Below are 25,841 nucleotides of genomic sequence, written 5' to 3' on the forward strand. Positions count from 1 at the left end.
GTAACTCACTGTGTTGTTTCCATCTCTTTTTGTGGCTTGTCTTTGTGAACAGTTCTAAGAAGGCCTGCTGCTGTGGAGTCTGTCACCGGTCGTCCTGTTGTCTCGTGAAGTGATGACAAACTGGATGAAAGGTCTTCTGCTGACACTATGGGAACCTGTTGTCCTGAGCGTGGACTCTTTTTTGCAGCCTCTGTACGCTTGCTGATCCTGGGGCTGTCAATGTCTTCATGAAGAGCAGCGAAACCTGATCGGGCACACAGGACAGGAAGGGAAATTTTAACCTCTCAACAGCCAACAGCTCACGGTCATATCACATTGAACAGAAGTTAAATGTATTTTAGCCAGTTTACTAGATTCTAGTAAACGTCTAGTAACTAGAAGACATCACCTAATCTCGTGCATGAATCTTACAGTTTTCCTGTTTTAGTATTGTATACTCAAAGTATTTGGTTAGCTTGTGCACCTTCACTATGGTCCTGTGCTATGGTCCACTCGATTTCTGCATACGTATGTGAGGTTTCTTCTTCAGACGTCCTGCTTTCAATAAGGTGAACAATATCCATTCGATTGATCTTTGTCAGTCTTTTGATAAGTGTTGCTTCTGTTGAAACAGAATAAAAGTTTCACTTCAAAGCTGACAACAAGATTTCTTTACTTATTAAGTAAAAAGCAATAATTCTGAGAAATGTGTACCAACTACAGGAACTAAACACTGGCCTGTGGCAAGATTTCCCTCCCTCTCTGTCCAGACTTTCAGAAGAGCATGGCTTTGGTCTTGAAGTGAGTTGGGGTTTCCAGTTCTTATCTCATTGATCCTCTCCTCACTGAAGTCAAGCTCCTGTGCTAACTCTGTTGGCGAGAAGATGATACAGTAACAATCGTGAATATTTGAAGATACATTTGAATGTCTGGTGTATCTTGAGGGCCTGCCAACTATGCATTGAGCTTGAGCGCTTCATCGCCGTGATGAGGTGTCACTCACCCGTCCAGCTGAAGCCAAGGTGGTCAGCTATAATGGCCAACCGTTGCTCTTTTCTCTCTGCTTCATCCTGTGGATCTACTGCAAATACCACCAGACAGCCATGAGCGGTCAGAACCGCAATGTGTTCCAAATGATATGTTCACAAATATTAAAAAATAAAACACCTTCACTGGCTTTCTTTTTTGTGTTCTACTAACGATGTCTTTACATAGGATTAATTAAGGATCCAGACCTATACCCTAGAGCATGATGTGTCATTTCAATCAATTGTTGCCATTACACTTAATTGTTCTGGATATTATTAGTCACATTTTAATCTTTAAAGTTATTTTCACAATAAAGCCTTTAAGTCAATCTTGAGATTTTCAGCACACATACAAGGAAAGTGAGACATCATTACAAACAAAAACACAGCTCAAGCAACATGTTTTCCTTTTTACTTCAAGAAGACATAATCACAAGAGACAGAGAGGCAGCACCTTTAGCTATCGTACTAATGAGGCACAAGAGATAGAGAATAGCCCCTTAAACTGGGGGGATACCTTGACTTTGGACTTTATCGTCTGGGATTCGCTGCATCTGTGTCTCAACAGGTTCGTCCCACAGTGGTCTAATGGGAAAGATGTCTCCTGAGGGAGGGAAATGTTCTCTTTCTATGACTAAAGGATCAATGAGACTGCTCTCGTCATCTGAGATGGTGGCCGCAACCTCTTGCTCTCTGTCTGCCTCTGCCAACCTAGCCACCAGTTTTGCTGCTTCATCACTTATCTCTTCAAAGAACTCAACGGGCTCTTTATAGGGCTCCCTTTTTTCTTTAGTGGGTGTTGTTGAATGTGACGACTGACCGCTTTTGCCTCGGACTGGCAATCTGGACTGAAAACCCTTAGATTTTGCCGCCTCAGCACTCAAAGGACGACCCTGTTCTTTTTTAGATGACCTGGGAGACTCCCCCTCACAGAAACTCTTGGCTTTGGAAGATGGAGTCTTGGTTTTGACATCCACAGAGGGACCTGCATCTGTCTCAGATTTTCTCCTTGTATCCTTTTTCACAGGGACCTTAAGTTTTTTGTCTTGGTTATTTTCAGCACGTTTGACAGTAGAGTCAGGCTTCATCGTGCTAGCTTTAACTGGAATTCTAGATTTAGATTCAGAAGTAGAGATGGCCTCTTTTTTAGGAGTGCTGGAAGGGGAAACTGCATGAGATGGAGAATGAATTGTTGATTTACCGCGGCCTTGAGAAGAAGTAGGCTTAGCTGGTGCTTTGACTGGAGTCTTTTTAACACTACTGGAAGCGCTTTGTTTGGATTTTCCTGTTGTTTTGGGGGCTTCTATTACTGACTGTGGTTCCTCTGGAGAAGAGTCAGAAGACTCTTCCCCTTGCTCAGAGTAAACTGATCTAGTGATAGTAGTATCTGCTGTCTGTACATTTGTTATCATTTGACCAAGGGAACTTGTGTCTAAATCTAAGGATCTTTCAGTTATCTCTGCTTTCATCTCTAGAAGTTCTGGGGATGTCCGATCTTTCTTTGTAGGTTTAGCTGAAGCTGAAATGCCCATTTTGGGGATTTTAGATTTGGAGGCATCAGCTTTGCAGCTTGGCTGTTCATCTTCAGGCGAGGACCGAAGCTGTGAATCAGCTGTTTCTTCGGATTGCTCACTGTTATCAGTCTTAACCTCTAGTGTTAAATTGAGACCAACTTCCGGTTCTGTAGCAGATCTTTGACTCTCTTGTCTGGGCTCTTCTAAGATAGGCTCCTCTAAAGGCTGTTCTCCTATCTGGAAAAAGGCAAAGCCAACAGCCTCTTCCTCGTAGCTTCTCTTTGTCATGTCAATAGCACCACTGCGGGTCATCTCAAAGAGCTTCCCTTCTTGGAAAAGAAAAGGATTGGGCTCACTGGTGGGAGTGCTCTCTTCTGTTGGTGTCCTACCAGGTGTGGTGTCTGGAGACTGACGGTCAACAACCAGATTCAGTATCTTCTGTTCCTCCTCTTTTACGCGAGCTTCAAAAGTGGCATCATCCTCCCGCATTGCAGACCAAGACTCGGTATCTACCCTTGCAGTGACACCTTTGGACTCGGTCCTGGGAGGTTCCAGTGTCTCGTCATCCTCCTCTGTGTCATCGTAGATACAGACCTCTGGTTTAAACGTTTCCTGTGTCTTACTTGTAATAACAGTTTCACAGAGTCCGGCCTGATCTCCTTTAACTTCATCTGTGACATTACTACATCTTTTCAGCACACCTGTCTGTGGCTCACTAATCTCTAACTCTTCACCATGCGTATCATCTCCTCTACTTTCCCTTGATTTCCTTAAGCTTTCTTCCTTTTGCTCATCAGTCCTATTTTTAGTATTTGATGTTGATGCCTTTGTGTTGCTATTGGCTTTATTGGCTTTTCCAGATAATGGGCAACTTTCTTCTTTTTTCATTTGGGATTTTGAATGATGCTGGTCTGAGACAGAGTGAGGTCCCTCTGAGGTGACACTGGTTGATGATGTGCTCTTGGCCTCTTTGCTGTGGCATCCATCATTCAAACCTGCTGAAAAAGGAGAGGGAGGTTGTACTTTAATAAGGGGATCAACAAAAAGAGCTAATTTTGAATCCTCTGTGGGTGTACTGAACCCACATTCACTTTGCGATAGCTTCTCACTTTCACAGCTGTCATCCCCTATTTTGGCATCTGCTGGAGAAAACAAATCTTTTCTAGACTTCGTTTTGCTCTTCACGTCTTGTTCCATTTCATTAAATGTTTTTATTTTGGCTGCCATCTTAAACATCTCTTCCTCAGGAGTGATCTTTCTCCTAGCTTCGTGGCTGTCTGATGCATTATCTTCTTCTGGGTCTTCAGGGATGACAGCCGGTTTTGATAGAGCAAAGAGGAATGAATGATCAGGGGGTTTGGGGTTTACCTCATAACTTACCTCTTCAGAACTAGGGGTGTCAGGGGAGAGGGGGCTCTTACCAGAACTTGTCATCTGAGACGTCTGCTCACAACTGTCATCATCAGCACTAGCCTCATGGTCTCGAAGAAGCCTACTGGGCACAGTTTCCTTGGGGAATTCTGCATCTTTGGGAGGCTCTGGATGGCTATAGGATTTGCTAGGTGGACCTAGTGGGAAGAATGGGCAGCTTTTTAGCTCTACAGGACTGCTCTCTAAGGAGTCATGAGGAGGTGATTCCTTAGTTGGGCTGGGTTCAATAGAGTCTGGGGATTTGTGGGAGGAATTTTCTTCCATGAGAGGACTACCCTCTAACGAGTCTCTGTGGCTTATTGTTAAAGAGTCATCAGCTAACGGACTGAGAGCATCTGGGTCTTGTTTTAAAAGTAAGTCTAAGCTTTCGTGATGCTGAGACGGGGATCTAGGAGCTGACGACCCAACTAAAGACAATACTAGCTGATGATCGGGGCTTTCGTCATCGCTAAGAAAAGTTTCTATAGTCTCTGAAATTCTTTTTGTAAGCTTTTGTGGTTTTGACTCACTCCTCTTAACAGATATAGACTCACTTGTAGTGTGGTCATCTGTAGCCTTGCTGGAAGAGACAAGGAGGGTCAATTCTGTAGAGAGTTGGTCACCAGTGGTCCCTATACCAGAATCCCCACACTTCTCTGTGTCTTTACTCTCTTTCTTTACTGTTGTGGCAGCTGGTGCCAAAGTTGTAGAGGTTTGCTTTACAGTTTTGGGAGAAAGCCCTAGACTTTCAGGGCTTGTGCCCGGAGTGGCTAGACCCTCATGTTTGTAACTGTCCTCAGAGCTCAAATGAGAGGATCCATTTCCAGAACTTAGGGAGTCTGCCACACCCTCATGTTTAAAGCTGCCAGAGCTATCATCAAGGCCACCGTTTCCAAAGTCTACAGTGTCAGTTAGCTCTGAATCAGCAGAGGGTTTTGTGTCTTTGTCTTGCTGACTGATCAGTTTCTTTTGGGGTTTGGAATCCAATGACACTTCTCGCTCTTGAGGGACGTGTGAAGCTGCTGCTTTTGTCGTGGATTTTGTGTGGATAGTTTCAGATTTAGTGCTTTTTTCTGATTTGGATGAAGAGGATGTTTTGAGCTGAAATAACCCCGACTTTCTCTTTGAGGGGTCTTGACCCGTTTGGAATGCTTGCATCAGCTCTTTAACTGACATGGTCTCTTCAAGTTTTTCAGAATCAGCTTTAGGGGATTTATGCGGGGCCTGCTTTGACTTAGCGGTTTCTTTGGCTTTTGGGGAGGATTTGCTCATAACAGGCAAATGCGTAGGTTTGCTTCCAGTGACCTTTTTGCTCTTTTGCTCTGCCTCCACTTTCTGTTGTAAGGCTTTGACTTTGTCCTTGATTGATCCGATGGGAGTTTCTTCAATCACTGGGGATACAGGGGATGCTGGGGCCTTGGCTGTGGGCACGCTTAGACGACTCCCTGTTTCTGTCGATTCCTCTGTCTTCCCCTGGTCTTTTCCCTTCCGTCTCACTGGCTTTTTAACATCACCAGTGGTGGGTTTGTCATGTACTTTGGTTGGAGTGGTTGGTTTTGTACTTTTGCGTAGCACAACATCAGTGAATCTTTCCTGGAAACTTGTCTCTTTTTTGGCTTTAACTTTAGAGCTTATTGGTACATCCAGCAGGTATTCTTTAAGGTCACCACTGTCCTTGATGGCTTTAGGTCTGGGAGTCCCTCTGTTACCTCTACTTTCCCGTAAGACGAGCTCTTGATTTTCTAAAGCTGCCATCTTTTTGGCTTCTTCTATCTCACTGTCTGAGAGGAGAACCCATTCCTCAGCCATTCTAGCTGCTTTCGCTGCCTCCTCTGCCACCTCACCCTCATACGTTCCACCCCTCAGTATTTCACTGACTTTCTCTAGGTCCTCTTTGACTTTCTCTAAGTCTTTTTCCATTGTTTCTAACGCTTCTCCAGAAACTTCCTCGGTCCCTTTCTCTAGACCACACCCTCCTAAGGAAGGGGATTTCTCAGCGGAGTCTGCAGTCAAGATGACAGTCATTTTGATCAAATCTTGTTTCATCTCTGACACGTCGGATAGAAGATCTGGTTCTCGAATCAGCTCTGATTTCAGGACTGACGTCTCCGTCTCTTCATCTTCCATACGGAAGAAGAACAAGTAAGGAGTAAAGAAAATTAAAAATTTAAATGAAAGGAGACAGACATTGGAGAATGTGGTCAGGACAAGATTGGAGCACACCGCAGGGATCATAGGACAACAAACTCACAATGGTTTCTACTGTACACCAGGGAATCAAAGGAATTAGGCTTGTAGTTTCATATGTCTGTGCTGTGGTAAAGCAAATGCTAAACACATACCAATGGGAAAGGATATGAGCAGGAAATAACTTGCTTTTCCACTTGCATCCACACTCACAAGACAAAAATACAGATCAAAACTGGAACTGATAAAAAAACTAGCATGTGACAGAGAAACCTACAAAACAATGAAAACCAAAACAAAACATATGAAACAGAAACAACATCAAAACATCTCAAGATTGCTCAGATGTATGGGAAATGTCACTAACTCTATGAAAGAAAGCCAGTGATAATGTAAATGGCGTATGAGGATTTGCCATGTTTAGCTCTATTGCAAAACTAATATATTTTATTTCAATTCAAGCAGGAATGAAGGAATTCTATTTCACTCCATTCTGCTTTTGACTAAATCAGCATTTGGAAGACAACCGTAATGAAAACTCACAAAAAAAGAAACAGAAGCAAAAAACGGTGACATACAGAGCAAACAAGATGAACTCTCACTAAGAAGACGGTACGTATAATCACACAGACACACAGCACACACATTCATTTGTAAGTATGGCAAGTTATTTCCATGCAAAGTAAAGGGAAATGATGATGGAGAGGTCATAGAGAAGAGTGATGAGAAAGTTGGTACTTAGTTGCTTGTCTTCTTTCAGTAATGTGGTGAGTTCTGGGCCCGTTCATTTAGCAATTCCAGTTTTTAAAATGTCAGTGACACTGATACTGTGTGAAAGTTGAAAATACAGACGGTCCATAGAGTTTTACTCAATAACACGTCCTTTAGAAACGTAACGCTAACAAATATGGGTTGATTTGTTAAATGTATCTAATTAACATGTTTTGTGACTTTTTCCTGAATGTTCACATTACCACGAGACAAGCCATGGTGGAGGGGAGAGGGGGAGGAGCCTGACTACACTAGTAGCCAACTTCAGGAACTTAGAGCATATGATACCAGCACAACATGGCACAAACTGCACCACAAAAACAATACTGGGAAGAAAAAGGAAGTTCAGAATTAGGAAGGTGGAGTCTGGATGTGCTTCACTCATGGCGAATCACATTTTGTCCTTTCTCCTTTTAAAGGTGATTTGTTCTGTTACTGTATAATGGCTACAGTCATTTAACTCACATCCCACAAGCAGCTGTGAATCATGTTACTGTTGAGAGTCTCTTTTTGATCTAACCAGTGCAGAACGAAGTGTGGAAATGCAGAGTAAAAGCCCAAATTATGCACAACACAACACTAGCTGCACCTCTCCACCCACCTGGCCAATCAGGGCCAAGTGCAACCACATCAGCAACCACGATTATGACAGTGTTAGCGCTACGCTGGCTTTCAGGCTAGCACATAGATAGAAATATATGTATATATAGGCCGTCACATAAACATCACCACAGTATGAATGAAGATCATATTTATGTACATACGTAAGTTGCATTGTTTAACTCTTTCTTCGTATCTCCAATCTCGCATTGTAAAAGAATGAAATTGGATTAAATTGAAACAATGAGGTGTAAATCATTACGAAACAAGAAAAGTAGAGAGAAACATAACTTTGAAAAGATGGACTTCAGGGTGAATGTGTATGAGTCTGGTTATTCCTCTGCATTCTCATTACTAGTGTTAGACTTATTCACACCATTTACACCAATATTATTTTGATTAATAAATATATGCATTTTTATCAAAGAGCAGCAACCACGTTAGTACAAGTTGCAGAGCAAAGTATGTAAGTAAAAGTACGTCTTACATTTCTCGAGCAGTCTGTTGGTCTGAAAAAGATCACATGGAAATACAACAGTTAGGATGTTTTGACCGCTGCACGTGCTAATTATTTTAACTATCACTACACCTATTACTGAGGGAAAGAGCACAGATAAGCTAAGTCACTGCTGAATCACAGTCTAAACTACAGACAGAGGCAAAGACAGATTAGTGGAGCTAATGGGAAGACGAGGGAAATGAGAAGCGCTGGCTGCTTTTACCTCTTCCTCTTGTTCTTGGTCTGAATCAGACTCCTTTGGGGAACAAGAAGCAGCAAGAAGCAGAACGATGTACAAATAGAAACAAGAGCAGTATTAAGGTCAGACAAAGGGCAAACCAACGGTTACCATAGCAACAAAAACAAGAGGTCAGTGTGGATGTCAGTGAAAGTCAAAGTGGTCTTCAGAGACGGACTAGGTAAATATATTACACGTGTGCTACAGCTGTGCTCAGACGTTGGGCATGGATGTTATGGTCATGTTGGGCTTTTTCACTGGGGGAATAATTCTGCAACATAAATCTTTAATTACTTTATTTTGGATTCTTTCTAATCCACACAGGCTCACAGTTATATTGTTTATTGTCCCGTATCTTTGACCAAAAGCATCTGCCATAATTCTGTCTCTCCTTGGCCAAATTGAGTTCATTTAGCGGCTGTCTGGGATCTGGGGTTTGAACCTCACCAGCTTCTGTCATTGTGGCCATATAACTCTTTGCCTTGTTTGGCCAAAAAACATGTGCAGCTGCAAATTTCAGTCAAGATTACAGGTGTCAGTTTTGGAGCAGGGGGTTCGTTCTTGGTGAGTCCACGGTGAGCCCTCCCGTCACTGTGGACAGGGACACTGGAACGCCTGAACTTTGGTGCTAGATTGTCCCTGATCATTAGATTTCCTGTCATAGTGTCACACTTTGGGTCTTCTAGCAGATCTGGACAAAGTGGTGATAAATCGAAATAACTTGTGCTTACATACAGTTGTTTGAACTGATGATTATGGGAACTGTAGCTGTTAGAAATGTTGGCAGAGACCGCCAACGTGCTAATGCAAAACTCTCCCTGGACTTCCTCGTTGCTCTGAGGATCGGTCTGTCCAGTGAGAGCTGCCAGATAAACCCTTTTCATGCTGGAAAAAGAAACTACCAGTTGTGGAGAATTATAACTACCAGAGTTATTATTAGTCTTAGTTTGTCATTTAGCTTAGTGCGAGTTAGTTTGGAGGGCGGGTTTGTGCCTTTGTTTTGTTTGAAAATGTTTCTTTTTTGTTTATTTAGTTTCCGTGTTAGTCTTTATTACTTATTATTTTATTTATGGCAAACACTAGAGTAAGATGTATGAAAATCAGTATAGGGGTTACAATATAAACACAACCTTTTTAAACCAGTTCCCCGACGGGGTTGTAGAAACCCTGTGTTGTACAGCACCAAATCATACCATAAATGAACACAGAATATTTACAATTTCATGCTGTTTTAGTTCGTTTACCAACTACACACATTTTATTCAGTTAGATTTAATTCTGTTAAAGGGTGAGGGGATATTATAACTAAAACCTTTCTTCACATGTAGTATCTGTTTTAGGCTTAGAGCCTACATGACTCTGACTGCAGAGCCTTCAGCAGCACACTCATATATTTCAGTCTGTATGCACAGTTTAGTCTCTCTGTGGATTAAAGAAAAGCTAAAGGAACCTTCTTATTTAAAGCCATTAAACATGTATTTTGTGCCATGAATCCACCTTGGAACAAGAACATAAAATGACCGTGACATTCACGCCCATGATAAGTCCATGCACACTGCTGACCACAGCTGTTTATGCAAAAACAAACAAATATTTCACAGGGCTTTAACATGACACCACACACTATCCACAGTGTTAAAGACAGTTACTATTAATCTTTGAGTGCTTAGAATTATATTTAGGACACCAAATATGAAAATAATTTGGATTTCATTTAAGTTGAGGGAGTTGATCAGTGGGACATTAGCACATAATATGCAACGTTCCCTCTAAGCTGCGCGTGTGCAGTTGTGCACTGCTGGCAGGTCTCTGCACACAGAAAACAATCGAACCTTAAGTTAAAATGAAAACTTTAACAATCCTGTTCTGCAGTGTTAGTCAGTGACCGGCTGCTCCCGTATGGGATCAGAACGAGGCCACCTTATCCCATAGTCCAGCCAATCACGCGATTCACATTCGTATATAGAATAGAATAGAATAGAATTCAACTTTATTGTCATTGCACATGCACAGGTACAGGGCAACGAAATGCAGTTTGCATCCATCCAGAAGTGCTTTAGTGATATAGATATATTACAATATATATTAGCAATAATATAGATATGTGAGTATATTACAGTATACGCAGCTGTAATATATACGCAGATATACGCAGCTAATCAACGTGGCTGACAGGCTATGACAGCGTCCTTATGTGCCGGTGTTTTAGCAAAGCGGCTGATGTGGAGTGAAGCCACGTTAATGACAACGTGTACAACCATTGGAGACGTGAGCAGGACAGACGGAACAACTGACGGACAAAGTGTGGACTTTATACCAGTTTATAAATTGTGTTGATCGGCCACGTAAAACCAGAGTTATGATAAAATATCTGCAGTGTTTGTTTTCCTTCCTGAATACTGTCGTTGTTTATATTTACTGCGGGAAGAAACGGTGAAAACGGCGTTTTATAAGGAAAACGCTCGAAAGCCTGTGAGCAAAAACAAACCCCCTCCCTCAGCCTTTCCTATTGGTCGAAAAATGTACCATGTCGACCAATCAAAAAATGATATGGCAACATGACATTTAGTGGTTTAGGGAGGGGGAAGTTTTAGGAGTGACGGCGTGTTTGAGATGCGATTGCCAAGTTTAGCACAAATCTTGTGTAGTTAGTGTGTAGTTAGTGTGTAGTTAGTGTGTAGTTAGTGTGTAGTTAGTGTGTAGTTAGAGTGTAGTTAGTGTGTAGTTAGTGTGTAGTTAGTGTGTAGTTAGAGTGTAGTTAGTGTGTAGTTAGAGTGTAGTTAGTGTGTAGTTAGTGTGTAGTTAGTGTGTAGTTAGAGTGTAGTGTAGTCAATAGTGTTGTTGTGTGTGTCAGAACAATGAGGCGCCTGCTGAGTGTTACAGGTGTTACAGCAGTGATACATCTGCTGCTGTCAGGCCTGCAGGTATCAGGCTGTTGTTCTCCTTCATCTCATAGTGGACAGGAATTATTTTTTGCAGCGGCGCAAATAATTTGTGTGGCATCAGATTTGATGCAGAACAGCTGATTGTTCTGTAAATAGTTTGAAATGTTTATTTAAAAAAAACGCCTTGGCTGCATTTTTAGGTAAACAGCTGCAAAACACTTTGTTTGCAAAACTCAGTTACTTTTTTGAAGAAGTCACTATATAATTAACTGCCCAACATTGGTCATTATTTACTGTATGTTGCAGACAGAGTTACAGACTCTCTCCCAGACCACAGACTCATAATACAGTCAGAGCAAAAAAATAAATAAATAAAAATAAAAAAGAAAATGTTTTTAAAATTGGAGTTCAAGTTATTTTTACTTCCATTAGTGTTAACATGCTACAGGTCACGAAATAGATTTGTTTAAATTTTCATTGTAAGTGGACTAAAGCAGTTAATTAAAAGTAGTCGAACATAAATGCTGTAATTTGATTACTTTAATAAACATGTAACTTGGATGCTGGCGTGACCACAGTGCACACGTCTGCCGTTGCTCACAGTGCGACGCTCAGGGAGTTTGTGTGTTCAGACACATGAAACATTAGAGGGAACATTGATAATATGTCTTATTGCAACACGGTCTAGAGTTAAAGCAACCAGAGGACTTTCCATGTTAAACTACTGAAACCAGCACGCAGCTTTTACTCATAAAGACACACGACCGCCAGCAGCATCGGCGCGCCATCCTTACCTTGCAGTATGATGGAAGTGTGATGTTGAGATTGCATATAGCATTTTGTGCAAGTGACCTGTAGTTCCTGGGTTCTTTCATAAATGACAAGCGGCCACACGGCTCCTGAGTGTTGTCTCTGATCTGCCAAAGCCAAGCGGGTCAACGTTAGCCAGCTGCTCATTGCTAAACCGATTCCATGTTATACGAAGAACATTGGCTGACACTTGCAGCACTTGCTCAGAAGAAATAAACGATGACTCACTTTGATGAAGAGTGCTAACCGGTTCTCCTTGAAGGCGTAAAAGCTGAAGAGGTGATGTTGGCCGCTTTTCGTGAGGGGAACAAGGTTACCAAAGCAGTCTGCATAGATAGGTTTGCCTTCCAGGACCTAGTAAAGGTAACACATGCATACATGATGGAATAATCACGCCTGACATCTTACATGTTTACACCCTTCTTTAGATATTTCTTCTTCTTAGACTGGAGTCGACCGCTCAAAGGTTTTTTATTTTATTGGGGTTTCATTTCCGAACTCTGTCTTGTATAACTTGGTGTTAGACTCCCTCCGCTCTCCTTTCTCACCTCTACATCTCGGCTGCGCGCCACCTCGGCGAAGTTCTCCTGCTGTTCCAGTGTTTTATCAATCTTGTCATCAGTCATGCAAAAGCAGCGCAATCGGGCCTCAATCGGGTCGTGGGTCTTGGCGAAGATGACGAACTTGGCCATGTAAGGGACACAGATGATTTCCCGATACACCTGAGTGGAGAAGTTGACCGATTCCTGGACTTGCCGACAGTCTATGAGCCAGAACCTAGAAATCAGAAGAGGGTTAGGAGCGAGCTGGTGTCTGTGGCTGATATTTGGTTCAGCTGGTTTACCTGGCAGACACGTTGGTGGTAAAGGACACGCAGTCATTAATAAAAGTTAACGGAGTAGTTCCTGTTATATCCTCCCACTGGGCTGGCGTTGTTCCACCTGCGTGACATGAAATGTTAGAATGTGGAGACGCGTCTCAGCTTCACCCGTTAAGATTTGAACTTTTCTACGGCTTCTCTAACCTGTGATGCTACAAAGCAATCGTAGGGTGGGTGCGTCCCCTCCAAAGCCGTTGAGGACGGGGTCGGAGTTGCTCTTGGGGACAGGGATTGTCATGGTGATGGGTTTATGAAATTTCCTCCTGCGCGGCTCCAGAGTGACAATGGGACTGAAGCTGGCCTTGTTACCCAGGAGCTTCCTCACGACATCTATGCTCACTGGCTGGGCCTGCGAGACAAGAGGAAAGCCTGGCTGTGAGGCAACTGTACGCAGACAGCACATGTGCTTTATCCACCTCTTTCTAGTCCATTTAGTAAAGACATCGACATGAATCACAGCAACTTAAGAAGGTTGAGTCTGTTTTGTTTCCATGGTTTAAAACTAAAGCTTTGAATATTAAGAACAACATAATGACAGCAAAACAGAGAACATATAAAAGCTAACCACACTCTGTTTACCTGCAGTCCAACCCTGATCCTCTTGGTCAGCGCCCCCTCAGGAAAAACTGCCTGAACTTGTGGTACAACGGTGCTGCTGAGGATGCCTCCTTCAGGACCAATCAGATTGCTGTCTTGCTTGATGCGTGACACCACAGCAAAGTATTGTGGGAAATCTCTAGTGATGATACGGCAAATGCGTTTCCTCTCCAGCTCTTCGGGAGTTTCCAGTTCTGCAGAAGGTGAGACAGAAAAGACGTGATCAGGCCTTTATCGTTTGACGCCGCGGTGTCGTCAGCCAGTGTCGGAGACTGACCCTCGTCCATGCCGTTGAGTATCTGGTTGAGCTCCTCTTGAGTGTGTTCACAGTGATGCTCCTTCCAGCTCTCTCCTGTTTCGCTCCTCAGAATCACCAGCTCGCGCTCCTTCCCTCGGAGGGCAGCGAAGTGAGGGATCTCCACAATGACAGGACTGGAGGAACAAGATACGCTGGGTAAGTCCAAGTAAAACTAAGCGCGTGGTGTGATGGAATATAACAGGTTAGTGAGGTAAGTCTCCTGTTCTTTGACTGTTCATCTTTGTATCTGGATACGAGCCCGACTGTACCTGTGCTTCAGACACAGCATCGCTCCTCTTGCTCTGGCTTCACTGCTATGTAAATTACAGTTTATTTTTTCTGCAGCTGATGTGTTGACACGTGGTGATAAAGAGCATCTCAGATAAACATGTAGAGCTGTGCTGGATAAAAGCATCTGCACCAGCAAATCTCAGGTGGATTCACTTGAATCACAACATTCAAGTTGATTTATGATCAGTGTGTCGTCCATTTGTAATAGTTAGAAAACGTCACTCTGACACTTACCTGATGAGCACAATCACAAACTAGTTACAACGAGTATCTACAAGAAGCGTCCTGCAGGCCAACATCGGGACAAACACATATTGCTATGTGATATTTATATGGTTACCTGGCCTGTAGTATTTGTTTATGTTTCACTCTAAATACTGTTGATGTTATTTTATGACTTTGACCACTCAGGCAGGAGAAACACATCAATTTAAAATATAGTGAAAAGGCCAAATATTGCCTGGTGACACCATGTGATTTCTTATAAACTCTAAATAAAAACCATACAGAGCCGATCGCTGAAGCGTGCACTCATATTCTCCTGCTTCCCTTCGACTTACAGGCCACACAACCATTTAAATTTCACACATAAGTGAGAGACAAATCTTCCCCCGAGAATGAGAAGAAAGAAAAGGGAAACGGCAAAGCAGGAAGGAGAGAAGTGACAAGCAGTGGCTGGAAGCACAGACACTAAATGAAGTGGATTATGCAGCATTAGCACAAACACGACAGCACAGTAACAAAGAAACTGGCATCCATGGATTGTTTCATATGCAAAACCACAGACTGGTTTCCACCCTACCCAAGAAATCTGGTCCCCGGTGGACCAAGCTGGAGGATTCGGGTAACCAAACTCTCTCCCTCATTTAGAGGTGGGGGGGCACTGGGGAGGTGGAGTTTACTGTGATTGACCGAGCGTCCGTATGCAGCAGTGAGGAAGAAAGAGCACACACAATGTTTGGGTTGAGCGCCGATTTTCTCTTAGCTGCACAGTTAGGACGTCCAATAGAGCATCACGAAGAAATGACAAATAAAAACATACAACATTTACCCCAAAGCTGCGCTTATATTTATACTCAAGTCCTTCTTTTCATAATAAAGAAGACTGACTTTGTAGTTCTTTGCATTTCCATAACACACACTGTGTTGGTCACTGAAGAAGTCCTCTGATAAAGCCAGTTTGAATCTGTTAGACTATTATTCTGCATTTTTATTCAAATTAAATCTGTTTATTTGAAATGAGCTCATCATTGTGGCCGTGTGGGGCTAGTTTCACTGCAGAGCTGCAGAAACATTTCACATCACAGCAAAAACTTCTGTCGTCTGCAGCAAATCTGTAACTGTGACCATCTCAAACGTTACCAGCAGAGGGCAGAGTTTCAGTCCACATATCAAACCAATCATGGTGCGAGACACTGCAGCTGGAGTTAATAAGAAAAGCTGTTTCATCAAGTGTTAGGGAGAAAGGTTAGAAAGAGTCGCGCTGCAGCTGTTATGAAAGTAAACAGGCCATGCTGGCAGACCGCTGGCACTGGGAGGAAGCGAGAGCAAATACAGAGACAGTCTGAGTCAGGCAGAGGCTGGCAAATTAATCTGAAAGAAAAGGGCAGCACTTTGTAACCTTTGCATTTATACGGGATACAAATTAATAACAGGATAGATGTTCAAAGGAAAGAAGCACTTTTCGTCCTGCCTGGAAACTTATTGCCATAAAACATTCAAAGCTACTAGCAAATAATATTATATCATGTGTATGTGTAAGGCGCCTTGAGGCATTTGTTGGCATTTGGTGCCATAAATAGACTTTAAGTGTTAACCTCCACACATCCAGAAGCTTCTACAATCATTAGTCCTGTCTTACCCAAGGAACTGGGCTCCAGAGGGTCCCACCTCAATGAGCCTGCTGGCCAGACCCTCCCCCTCAACCATCGGGGGCATGGTGGCCAGACGGTGCCTCTTCACCAGTCGGCACGTCACTCTCGTCGGGGCGCTGCACTTCCTCGGCGGGATGATGATGCGGAGGCCGTTGTGTCGACAGCCGCGCATGGCTCCGCCCCTGGCGTCTACCATGAAGCTGACCAGGAAGCTGAGAGGAAGCAGGAGATACATGCACGAATGAGACGCCAATATTGTCCGGTTCAGTCTAATTCAGCTCCATTAAGTGGTGAGAAAGCAGACGGCAAAGCTTTGTTTGGTTTGAACAGTTTGTAAGATGCACACTTACACGAAGGACCACCGCTGTTTACTTGCTCGAGTTTTTGAACACAAGCAACAGTTAAGTCGTTAACTACGTATCTCAAAATCAAGAAGGCCCCGTTAAGACTCAAGAAAGCACGAGATATGAGGACTAAGGAAGATCCTGTCGGCGTGTTGGCCTGGGACACTTTTGTTCATCAAACTTTCCTTCTCTAAAGAAGCAAACACACTTTCTTCATGAACTATATGTATTTATGGTTTTTTCTAAGTGAGCTTATCTATCTTAGACCGTGAAGCAACAACAGCACAACTATAGCATAGTCTTAACTTTAGTGAACTGATTCAGCGAGGTCAGTAATAGTAAACTTAAGCTAGCTCACATCACGTAGCATTAGCCAATCTATGCTCGTGGAAACAGCAGACCAGAACAATGCATTTTCTTTATTATGTTTAATCTTCAAATAGAGATGTTACAAAAAAAGGATAGCTGCACTTTAACATAGACTACCTATAACCATGGGATGGACAACTCTATGATTGTAGCATGGTAGCTAACGTTCGCTCAACCTTTGGTTTCTGTTTTCTCAACACTGAATGGACGAGAGCTGCTCTGCATTCAGGTTTGACCTTCGCTCTCCATGCACAGTCACAAGTATGCGTATGGATCACACATCCCAGCGGGGTAAAGACCGACTGTGATGAAATGATGATATGACACTAAAGACGGTTCTTGGCTCAGCTTCAGCCAAACAAACAACCAGGTTAGAAAACCCAACGACAGACTTGAAACAGCTGTTAAAGTAATGTTAGAAGACGAGATTAGAGTAAACTGTAAGTTTATTCTAATAGTCTCCACAGCACGTGGCATGTTAGTAGAAATGCACAGTTCACGAGACACTGAATGAAGTCGACAAACATGTCCTCAACCTTCAACCTTATCTAAACTTTCCTGAACTTGCAGTGTCATGATGCCAACTTTGGAAAATCATTTAGAGAGTTTATGTTTAATTTACGTTCAGGCTGAGAATACAGGAATATACACGAGATGTTGTCTGTCGAGGACGGTGCAACACATACACCTCTCCATAGGGAGAGCACACTGAGCGGAGAAGGACGGTGATGAAGGGGAATGAGGTGCAACCAAGGTGCAGAAGGTCACCTGCTGTGGTCTCCATGATCATGGCACGGAGAGGAGTGGCTAAAACAACAACCACAACAGACAGAGAGGAATCACAAGTCAGGCAGAAGAAATCAGAGAGGGAGAAATCCCAGCAAGTGTAAAAAACGAGCAGAAGGAAAAGAACAGGGCTCAGCAGGATTTCCATCTACGAAGATCCACAGAAAACAGTTTATTCACAGAACTCTGACAGTGTAAATGCTGTTTACGACTTTCCTTCAGTGCTGCTGTGCTTACCCTGAATGGACAGGGCTGGAGGACAAAGCCACGTTGTCCAGGTTCTCTGTGCCCCAGCTCAACCGGTACGAATCCCTCTCAGTCTCCCTGGCAAGGGATGAAACCTGGAACGAAACAAACCTCTTATCAGAGACCAGTCATCTAGGGCATTGAGAAGATCATGGGATATACTTGCTCCTGAATTTGACAGAAACATAATCCCCATAAAAACAGCAGGACCGTGGGTGGAGGAGTGGGTCGGGTGGGGTTGCAGCCCTTCTAAGGCTGAATCCTGAGAGCTCAGATGTGTTAAGTCTGACAAACAGAAATCAGGCTCGCTCAGCCCTTCTTTCATTGATCCATCCTCGTCTTTATCGTACTCACATACAAACAGTTTAGATTCACCAGTGAAGCCAACCCCACTAACTGCATGTCTTTGGAGTGTGGGAGGAAGCCAGAGTACCCAAGAGAACCCAGGAAGACACAAGAGGAGCATGCAAACTCCACACAGAAAGGGTCAGATGGTTGCTGCAAGGCAACACCGCCTCCAGGCTGGATAAATGGTGCTTACACAGAACTCCTCTGCTCTAACTCTAATTCCTCCAGGTGCTAAACATCCTCACACAACATCTTACTCACAGATTGATGTGCAGACTGAAGTAGCTGAGAATCAAAGCACTTCAGAGTGGTTAACAGTACAGTCCACAGCCACAGCCTGAGCGTCATAATTCCTAACCTTTAGGTTAACATCGTCCCACGGCAGCGTTTTAAGAATGCACAGAATAATTTACTACACTTTTTACACGTATACCACCTACTAACCACATCAAGGACGCTTGGGTTAAGGACTTGGAAGTGGACATATCGGATGCTTTGTGGGCCAATGGGTTGAAAAAGATTAAAGAACACTCTGTTAATGCCAGACTACAACTTATACAGTTCAAGGTCCTTCATCGTCTGCATTTTTCTAAAACAAATCTATGCAGCAGTTTTCCGTCTATTTGGTCTTTGTGTGACAGATGCAAAGCAATGGAGGGAACCCTTGGTCACCTTTTCTGGTCTTGCCCCACACTCGGGAGTTTCTGGGCAGAGATATTTAATATATATTTATGATTTAAAATTAGAGCCGGATGGTGTACTTGCAGTGCTAGGCTCCCTAACCTCATTGGCACTCAGACGTCCTCTTCAGAAAGCCTTAATGTTTGGCATGATTGTAGCTAGAAGACTTGTTCTTAGAGCCTAGAAATCACCATCTCCTCCATTGTTCAGGGTTTGGCTACGTGAGATGATTGAAGAGGTTTGCTATCGTTTGGCTGACACCCATTTTAAGTTTGTCGAAATCTGGGGCCCTTTTCTCAATCATATTAATGGGAATTTAACATAAACTTTAACCCATTTGACTGCACTTTGTGTTTGTGTGAAACCCTGATTCCTTCCTGGACATGTTTCCCACATCTTCTGGACTTGGTGAACTCTCTGTTGCCCTGTCTAACCTCACACAGAAGATCATCTTCTTTGGACACTGGTGTTTCTTTTGAACTTTTGATTTGTACTGGCTAACTGGTGTATTTTTTCATTTTATTTTTTTCCTTTTCTTTCCTGTTTGTGTTTTTGTTGTTGTGTGTTTGGTTTGACGTTATGTAACTTTGAACTTAAAATCTTATCAATAAACATTAAAAAATGCACAGAATTAGTGATCTGTGTGATGATGCGGCGTACCTGGTGACTGGTGAGCATCTCCTCCATCATGCCTTCATGTTTAGAAGAGTAGTAGCTGTGGTGAGTGGGCGTGAAGGACCTGTCTGAACTGAAGCACACAGGAAAAACACAAGCATGAAACCTGTGAAGCCCATGATATCAACCCAGCACGGCAGGAAATTCATAATCTTTAAAGTTCTGTTCTGGTCGGGATCAATGTCCAGCAATTACGTGGTGAACAGCATGTTCAAAAGCTAAAACTGTACCTAAAGTGTTGGTTTAACAGCAGCGCTGCTGGACACACGAACGCAGCAGCCAAAGCATCTGATCTGTTTATTACATACGGCTGGAAGGCCGAGCCAAGCTCAGGGAGCACGAACACCATGTGTGCATGTCAACACGTTCCTAACTTTCCACCGCTCCAAGATTCCTGTGGTCGTTAGGGACATGAGATTGTGGTTTACCAGTGTAGTCACCGGTGCTCTCCCAGCTTTATAAAGCACCAACGGGAATACAAAGCTCTTCATGTGCTTAAAGCAACCTGGGTTTGAGCTGTGGGTCCAAAGCTGCAGCAGAGTTACTCTCTATTATCAGTTCTGCTTTTGATAGAGTAGATCCCAGCCTTCATCTCTAGACTGGAACAACACGTTGGAATAAAAGGGATTGTTGTGGAATGGTTTAAATCCTTCTTATCTAATCGAACCTTCTCTGTTAATCTCAGAGACTCATTATCACCAAAGACCGTGCTTTCCTGTGGGGTCCCCCAGGGCTCTGTCCTTTTTTCAATCGACATGCTTCCAATGGGCTCAGTTTTAAATAAATATGGCCTCTCGTTCCATTGCTACACAGATGACTCTCAGATTTACGTTCCCCTGAGATGAAAATCGGTGAATCCTCTGAAGGGTCTGTTTGATTGTCTGGAAGACATTAAGGCATGGATGGCGCTACATTTTCTCAACCTAAATGAGCAGAAAACTGAGGTCATTGTTTTCGGTGCTTGTGACCCTCTTCACCTCGGCCCTCTCGAGATCTATAAAAAATCCTCTGCAAGAAATTTAGGACAAACATATAAATAACATAATCAAGGCTGGCTTCTTTCATCTCCGCCTCCTTGCAAAAGCCTTTCCTCTGTTTCAGAGATTTTGAGAAAGTGATCCCTGCCTTCATCTCGTCTCGACTTCCGTAATAGCCTCTACTCTGGTATTACCTCTACATCAATTGGCCGACTGCAGCTAGTCCAAAACGCTGCAGCACGGCTCCTAACTGGGATCACACATCTGCCATACTTGCATCAGTACACTGCGTGCCAGTCAGCTTTTGAATTCATTTTAACACTTGTTTTTAAGACGTTACATATATATCTCCCTGATTTCCTAACCCGATATTCTCCCCCAAGATCCCAAGTCCCAAGGTCGAGGTTAAAACACAGAGACCGGGCATTTGCCGTGACCGCTCCTAAGTTATGGAGCTCATTGCTCCTGCATGTCAGGACCTCTCCAACACTGGAGACTGTCAAACCCGTCCAAACACCACTTTTACTCTCTGGCTTTTAAGTCAAGATGAGTCTGTTTCTATTGTTCTTTCCATGATTCTATTTTCTCTTAATCTCTATTCTGTTTTCTCTGGTATGACTGTGTTATTGTGCAGTACTTTGGTCAACAACTGTTGTTTTTGAAAGTGCTATATAAATGAATAAACTTGAAGACTTAGAAGTCCAGATACGTGGATGGAGTCAGCACATACCTTTGCATTCGATTATGTAGGTATGAAAAGGCAGACCGTGAAGTGTGAAGAGGAGAGGTTGCAAACAGACACAAAACATACAGGCTGTTAGCTGTTTGTGCATACACTGAATGGGGCGGAGCCAATGTGAGTAAAGAGGGTGGGAAGGGAAGAAATGCACAAGTAGGTTACATAAAATGTCATAAAAGGGAAAAGAGTGTGTTATTGAAACAGCTGTGTGAGCTGCAGCTTGTAAAGCGGTATAGAGAACATATGCAACAACTGTGCATGAATCATTTCATCCAGGAATATGTTTCACAGCGAGTTTGTCTCTGTCTTTAGCTTTTGCAGAGTTTGATGCACCTGTCGGTTCGTCCTCCCTCCAGGCTGAAGCGCAGGTAGTTCATCCCATCCAGGTACTGTCCTGGCAGGGAGTCATCTCCCAGCTCCCGCAGATCCTCAGGCCTCAGATACTCCCCTCCGTCGCCTGTCATCGTGTCGTCACCTTGAGAAGCAGAAATGAAACTATCAATGAAAAACCACAACTATAACCAACCACTGATGAGAAAACGCAGTGACGCACCTTGATGTTGGGATATTGTTAGAAATATTTTGGACACAAGTCAACAAATCTGTAATTGTGCTTGTTTTGGTTTTGATGTTCACAGGTGGAAACATCACAGCCAGTTACTCTACAAACAGGACATTTGAACATCTGGCTGAAAGTGGAAAACAGACATTGATGTGGCTCATGAACAAGAAACACAGGGCTGCTGTACAGGAAATCTCAACGCGTCGTCACTTTTGTGTCTCTAGTTAAGAAAACCTTTCACAGTTTAGTGGCTGCACTGACGTGCACTTCACAGCTTCTCGCTACAGCATCTCTATATTCTACTGTATTCTCATGCTTCGATTGAGGACTGTGCAAAGCAACTGTAAGGCTTATGCTAACTGCATAACAGTGATTTAGCACTATTACTGTTCCACTACTGCACAGCAGGGCTCAGCATCGCTGTTGGCTGCAGGACGCAGATGTTCAGCATGACTGTGTGCAGGCGATTAGTGGAGTCAACCCTCTGACTGTGTTCATGTATTATAACAGACATACAGATGGATTGGCACTTATAAGTATATTTATACTGAGCATATTTCACCCATGTGCACATTCACAAAGCGCTTTATTTTTACGTTTCGCTGTCTCTGAGCTGCCAGGCTCACTGAAATGCTGAAGCCTTGGTGATAACACGATAACAGCTGGAGGAGCCGGGAATCGAACCGCTGATGTTCCTGTTAGTAATGAGCTACAGCTGTGCAGCGTTACTGTCATGCAAACAGGTTTTAAGTCATACTTTACATTTAGAATAACTCTGGTTTGCAATTTTAAAAAGACAAATCAATAATATTATTATTTTTTAATATGCAACATCTTTCCAAATTCATGCAAGCCACTGGCTAACATTATCCAAGTGTAAAACAATCTTTTTTGCTGACATGTTGGCATGGGATGGGTGCTAACAACAGTCTCTCACTCTCTCCACGTTCCCTTTGTATAGTCACAACTGCCAGAGCAGTGTCAGCTAGGGATGCACCGATACCGATATCGATACCACATTTTCTAAAGTACTCGTACTCGTTAAAAGTCCCCTGATACCGAGGCACAGACGAACAAATTTAAAATTTAATTTTGTTTTTTTATAATTACTTATTCTGTAATATGTTGCATACAACATGCTTTTCATTTTAAATAAATGTTCTTAATTCCAAACTAGTCCCTTGTTTGTTTGTTTTTTGTTAAATTGTAGGACTAAAGCTGTTACCTGTAAATTTAAATCGCGTTTATATTAAGTACTCAATATCGGGCAGACCGTGTGGAGAGTGTGTTTGGTGGACCCAGGTGCGGACACAGACGCAGGAGGCAAAACTTGTGCTAAGCTCAAAACGAACCTTTAATCAGGGCTGATACAGAAGGCAAAACAACAAACCATAAACTATGGGAATGACAAAAGTAAAAACCTAAACTGGGAGTAACTAAGGCTATGAACGAAGACCAGGACTGAACTATGACGAAGTACTGCGGACAGACTGTGAACACGACATGAGAAACTGTGAACGAGATCTCGGTACTGGCACATGAAGGTGCAGGCAAACATGACTGGAGAAAGTGACTATGAACATGTCCAATACCGACTCTTGCAGACTAGAATCATGACGTGCAGCTAGAAATAACAGGGCGCATGAACAGACGACGCGACACTGACACGAAGACACACTGGGCTAAAATACACCGAGGAAGTCATCAAGGAATTAGAAACAGAAGGGGACACAGCGAGAAACACTGACATAAGACAGGAACATGAACCTTCAGAGTAAAACAGGAAACAAGACAGCACTAAACAAAGACGCAGACACGACACAGAGACAGAACTAAACCTGCAATAAACACGAGAACACAAAACCTACGAACGAATCCCTGAACAAGAAGAACTGAAACATAGATTCATAATCATCAGCATCATAATAAGGAAAGAATCCAAAATGCAAAAACACACCAAAACATAACTCAAAATCCTGGGTCAGGCTGAGCCAGAACGGTGACACAAGCAGGCACAGCAGCAGGAGAATGAATTAAGGGCTTAAAGGACAGTTAAAGCTTTGAACGGGACTCAGCTGTACTGATGCTGATCCCACCTACATGTGTACACTGTGTTCGTAGCTACAGCTGAATGGAAACGAGCCGAGCTGGAGTCATTGCTGTGCTCCTCATGTTTACAACTGAACATGATACAAGAGTGTTCCCTTGTTTTATATACTGGTCCATGACAATATGACATCATTTAAAACAACATCATAGGCCTGATGGTTGGAGTCGTGGAGCCCAAAGCTTAGTGGAGACCTCGGGAGTATCTAAGCTTAGCGCGATTTCCTCCATGCAAATTCCTATACTGATGTGCCATAACATTAGAACTTCCTAACATCCTCCTGTTGCATTCAGCCATGGACTCTCTGTGCTGTTAGCAACAGATCCACACCTCAAACTCATTGCTGAAGCCTTTTTGCTTTGTTTCGGTGGTGCACTGAGGTCAGTGGGCACCCTGACTGCTCTGTGCACCCCTGTACACGACAAACTGATGCACTGTGTATTCTGACATAACCAGCAACAACCTTCTTAGCAGCCTGAGCTGCAGTATCATGCACCAGTGAGCCGTCCATGACCCTGCTGGTTCACCACTGTCACTTCCACGGACCAGTTTTGATGGATACTGATCACTACAGCCCGGGAACACCCCAAACAAACGGCAGTTTGGAGATGCTCATTCCTGCTCGTAACACATTGCCTCTGAGGTTCACGTTCACATGCTCCCTGGTAAATCTCACCCGCTAACAGGTGCCGTGAAGAAGAAATTATTCATTCATGATGTTATAAAGTACATAATTAGTTGAAGTCTGTAGCCAACACACAGTGAACACTTGTTACTCTTGAACGACTTGATTGGACCTCTGGAAGAGTTAGTACAGTCCAGGCGTATTCACCATGCCTTCACTCCTACAGCAAACCTGCACACACACCCTCATGCTGACTACCTTCCTCATCCATGGAGTCGTCTGACATGACATCATCATCAGTGGTTTCCCATGCTGTAGGTAAACAGCACAGTCACAGGCTGATTGGTAAAAATCATTTGAAGCCACAAAGAGGGACGAACAGAAAGGTCCAACGTTCTCGTCTGATCTCAGTATCATCACTTTATCTGCTACATGTTACAACCAGTACAGCAAATGTGTGCAGGCTATAAAGATTAAATGGAAATGGATTAACTGATGGAGGTTTTCCAACTTAAATGTATGATAAATGAACTCATGGCTGCAGGACCAGAGGTGGCTCTCTTCATTGGGGAGTGGGCTGCAGGCTCACGCTGTAGCTGCAACTTACCCTCTTCATCTGACACATCGAGTACTTCGGTCATGGTCTCTGGCACATTCAGCTTGTGTTTCTCCGTCACCGTCTGCCAGATCAGAGCAAACAGAGCCCGTTAAAAACACGACAGTAAGTTTATTAGGCAAAGCCAGATAGTACAGTTTGATGCAGAGCAGTTAGCTTTGTTGTCTTAATTCAACCGTGTGGTCATTTTGAAAAAACAGAGATTTGTACTGATGTAATGGCAGGTATCATTTTTACTGTGTGCTCTCATATATCTCAGCCAGTGTTGTATTATTACGCCAAAGTGATGCGTTATAGTGGACAGATAAAGAAATGCATTGTTTTTATGAAGACTACAAAGTTATGTGAATTTCTAAATGTAAAAGATGTAGGGAGGTGTGTGTCGTGGGTAGCTTGATCCGGTTGTTAAGTCTGACGTCACTAGCCGTGTCTGGGCCTAAACTCCGCTCTAACAGGTGTAACAATTGAGTTTAACATCCAGGCATCCATGAAAACGGAATTTATGACATTTAACGGAGGTAGCAGGAAGTTAGCTCGCTAGCTTCTATCTAAATACAATATAGCATGTCCTGACTGCGGGGTTTTGGAAACAAATTCAAACGTACAGCTCTGTTATCACTTCCAGCATAAATGAAGACAGAAAACTAAACAGCAGTGACGTTTGTAGGGTTACTGAAGTTGGGCTAGCTGGTATATAATGATGTGCTACGTGACCGCTAGCGACACAGCTATGTTAGCATAATTTAAACAAGCTAACTTTTTTTCCACTGGATAAAAGTTAACGTGAGTGTTCTCGGTGGTCAGGAACAAATGTAATCGCATGGCAGGATGCTGTAAAAGGACCAAACTTCAGCCAGGAGAACAACTGAGATAATCCATCCACAATACGAGGTTAGTCATTCATA

The 25,841-nt window shown here is 43.2% G+C and overlaps 1 protein-coding gene across 16 annotated transcripts in view; it reads right to left on the bottom strand.

Annotated features, from left to right (window-relative positions):
* Window positions 1–25,841, bottom strand: part of ank2b (ankyrin 2b, neuronal) — a 156,251-nt gene that overhangs the window by 24,541 nt on the left and 105,869 nt on the right. For 6 of the 16 annotated variants that reach the window (XM_080296444.1, XM_080296440.1, XM_026159456.2 and 3 more), the window contains 21 exons: window positions 24,928–25,000; window positions 21,360–21,501; window positions 19,296–19,383; window positions 17,598–17,701; window positions 17,343–17,381; window positions 15,849–16,073; window positions 14,790–14,888; window positions 13,676–13,830; window positions 13,381–13,592; window positions 12,946–13,150; window positions 12,766–12,862; window positions 12,470–12,698; window positions 12,150–12,275; window positions 11,906–12,028; window positions 8,212–8,244; window positions 7,977–7,998; window positions 1,525–6,051; window positions 983–1,060; window positions 718–849; window positions 464–601; window positions 10–244 (listed from right to left, as the gene is read on the bottom strand). In XM_080296444.1, coding sequence (XP_080152570.1) covers window positions 10–244; window positions 464–601; window positions 718–849; window positions 983–1,060; window positions 1,525–6,051; window positions 7,977–7,998; window positions 8,212–8,244; window positions 11,906–12,028; window positions 12,150–12,275; window positions 12,470–12,698; window positions 12,766–12,862; window positions 12,946–13,150; window positions 13,381–13,592; window positions 13,676–13,830; window positions 14,790–14,888; window positions 15,849–16,073; window positions 17,343–17,381; window positions 17,598–17,701; window positions 19,296–19,383; window positions 21,360–21,501; window positions 24,928–25,000 — 7,082 coding nt within the window. The remainder of the gene's footprint in view (window positions 1–9; window positions 245–463; window positions 602–717; window positions 850–982; window positions 1,061–1,524; window positions 6,052–7,976; window positions 7,999–8,211; window positions 8,245–11,905; window positions 12,029–12,149; window positions 12,276–12,469; window positions 12,699–12,765; window positions 12,863–12,945; window positions 13,151–13,380; window positions 13,593–13,675; window positions 13,831–14,789; window positions 14,889–15,848; window positions 16,074–17,342; window positions 17,382–17,597; window positions 17,702–19,295; window positions 19,384–21,359; window positions 21,502–24,927; window positions 25,001–25,841) is intronic. The other 10 variants (XM_026159524.2, XM_080296431.1, XM_080296455.1 and 7 more) reach the window with 9 other exon arrangements.

This window comes from Astatotilapia calliptera, chromosome 3 (assembly GCF_964374335.1).
Source record: "Astatotilapia calliptera chromosome 3, fAstCal68.1, whole genome shotgun sequence".
Classification (NCBI taxonomy): Eukaryota; Metazoa; Chordata; class Actinopteri; order Cichliformes; family Cichlidae; genus Astatotilapia; species Astatotilapia calliptera.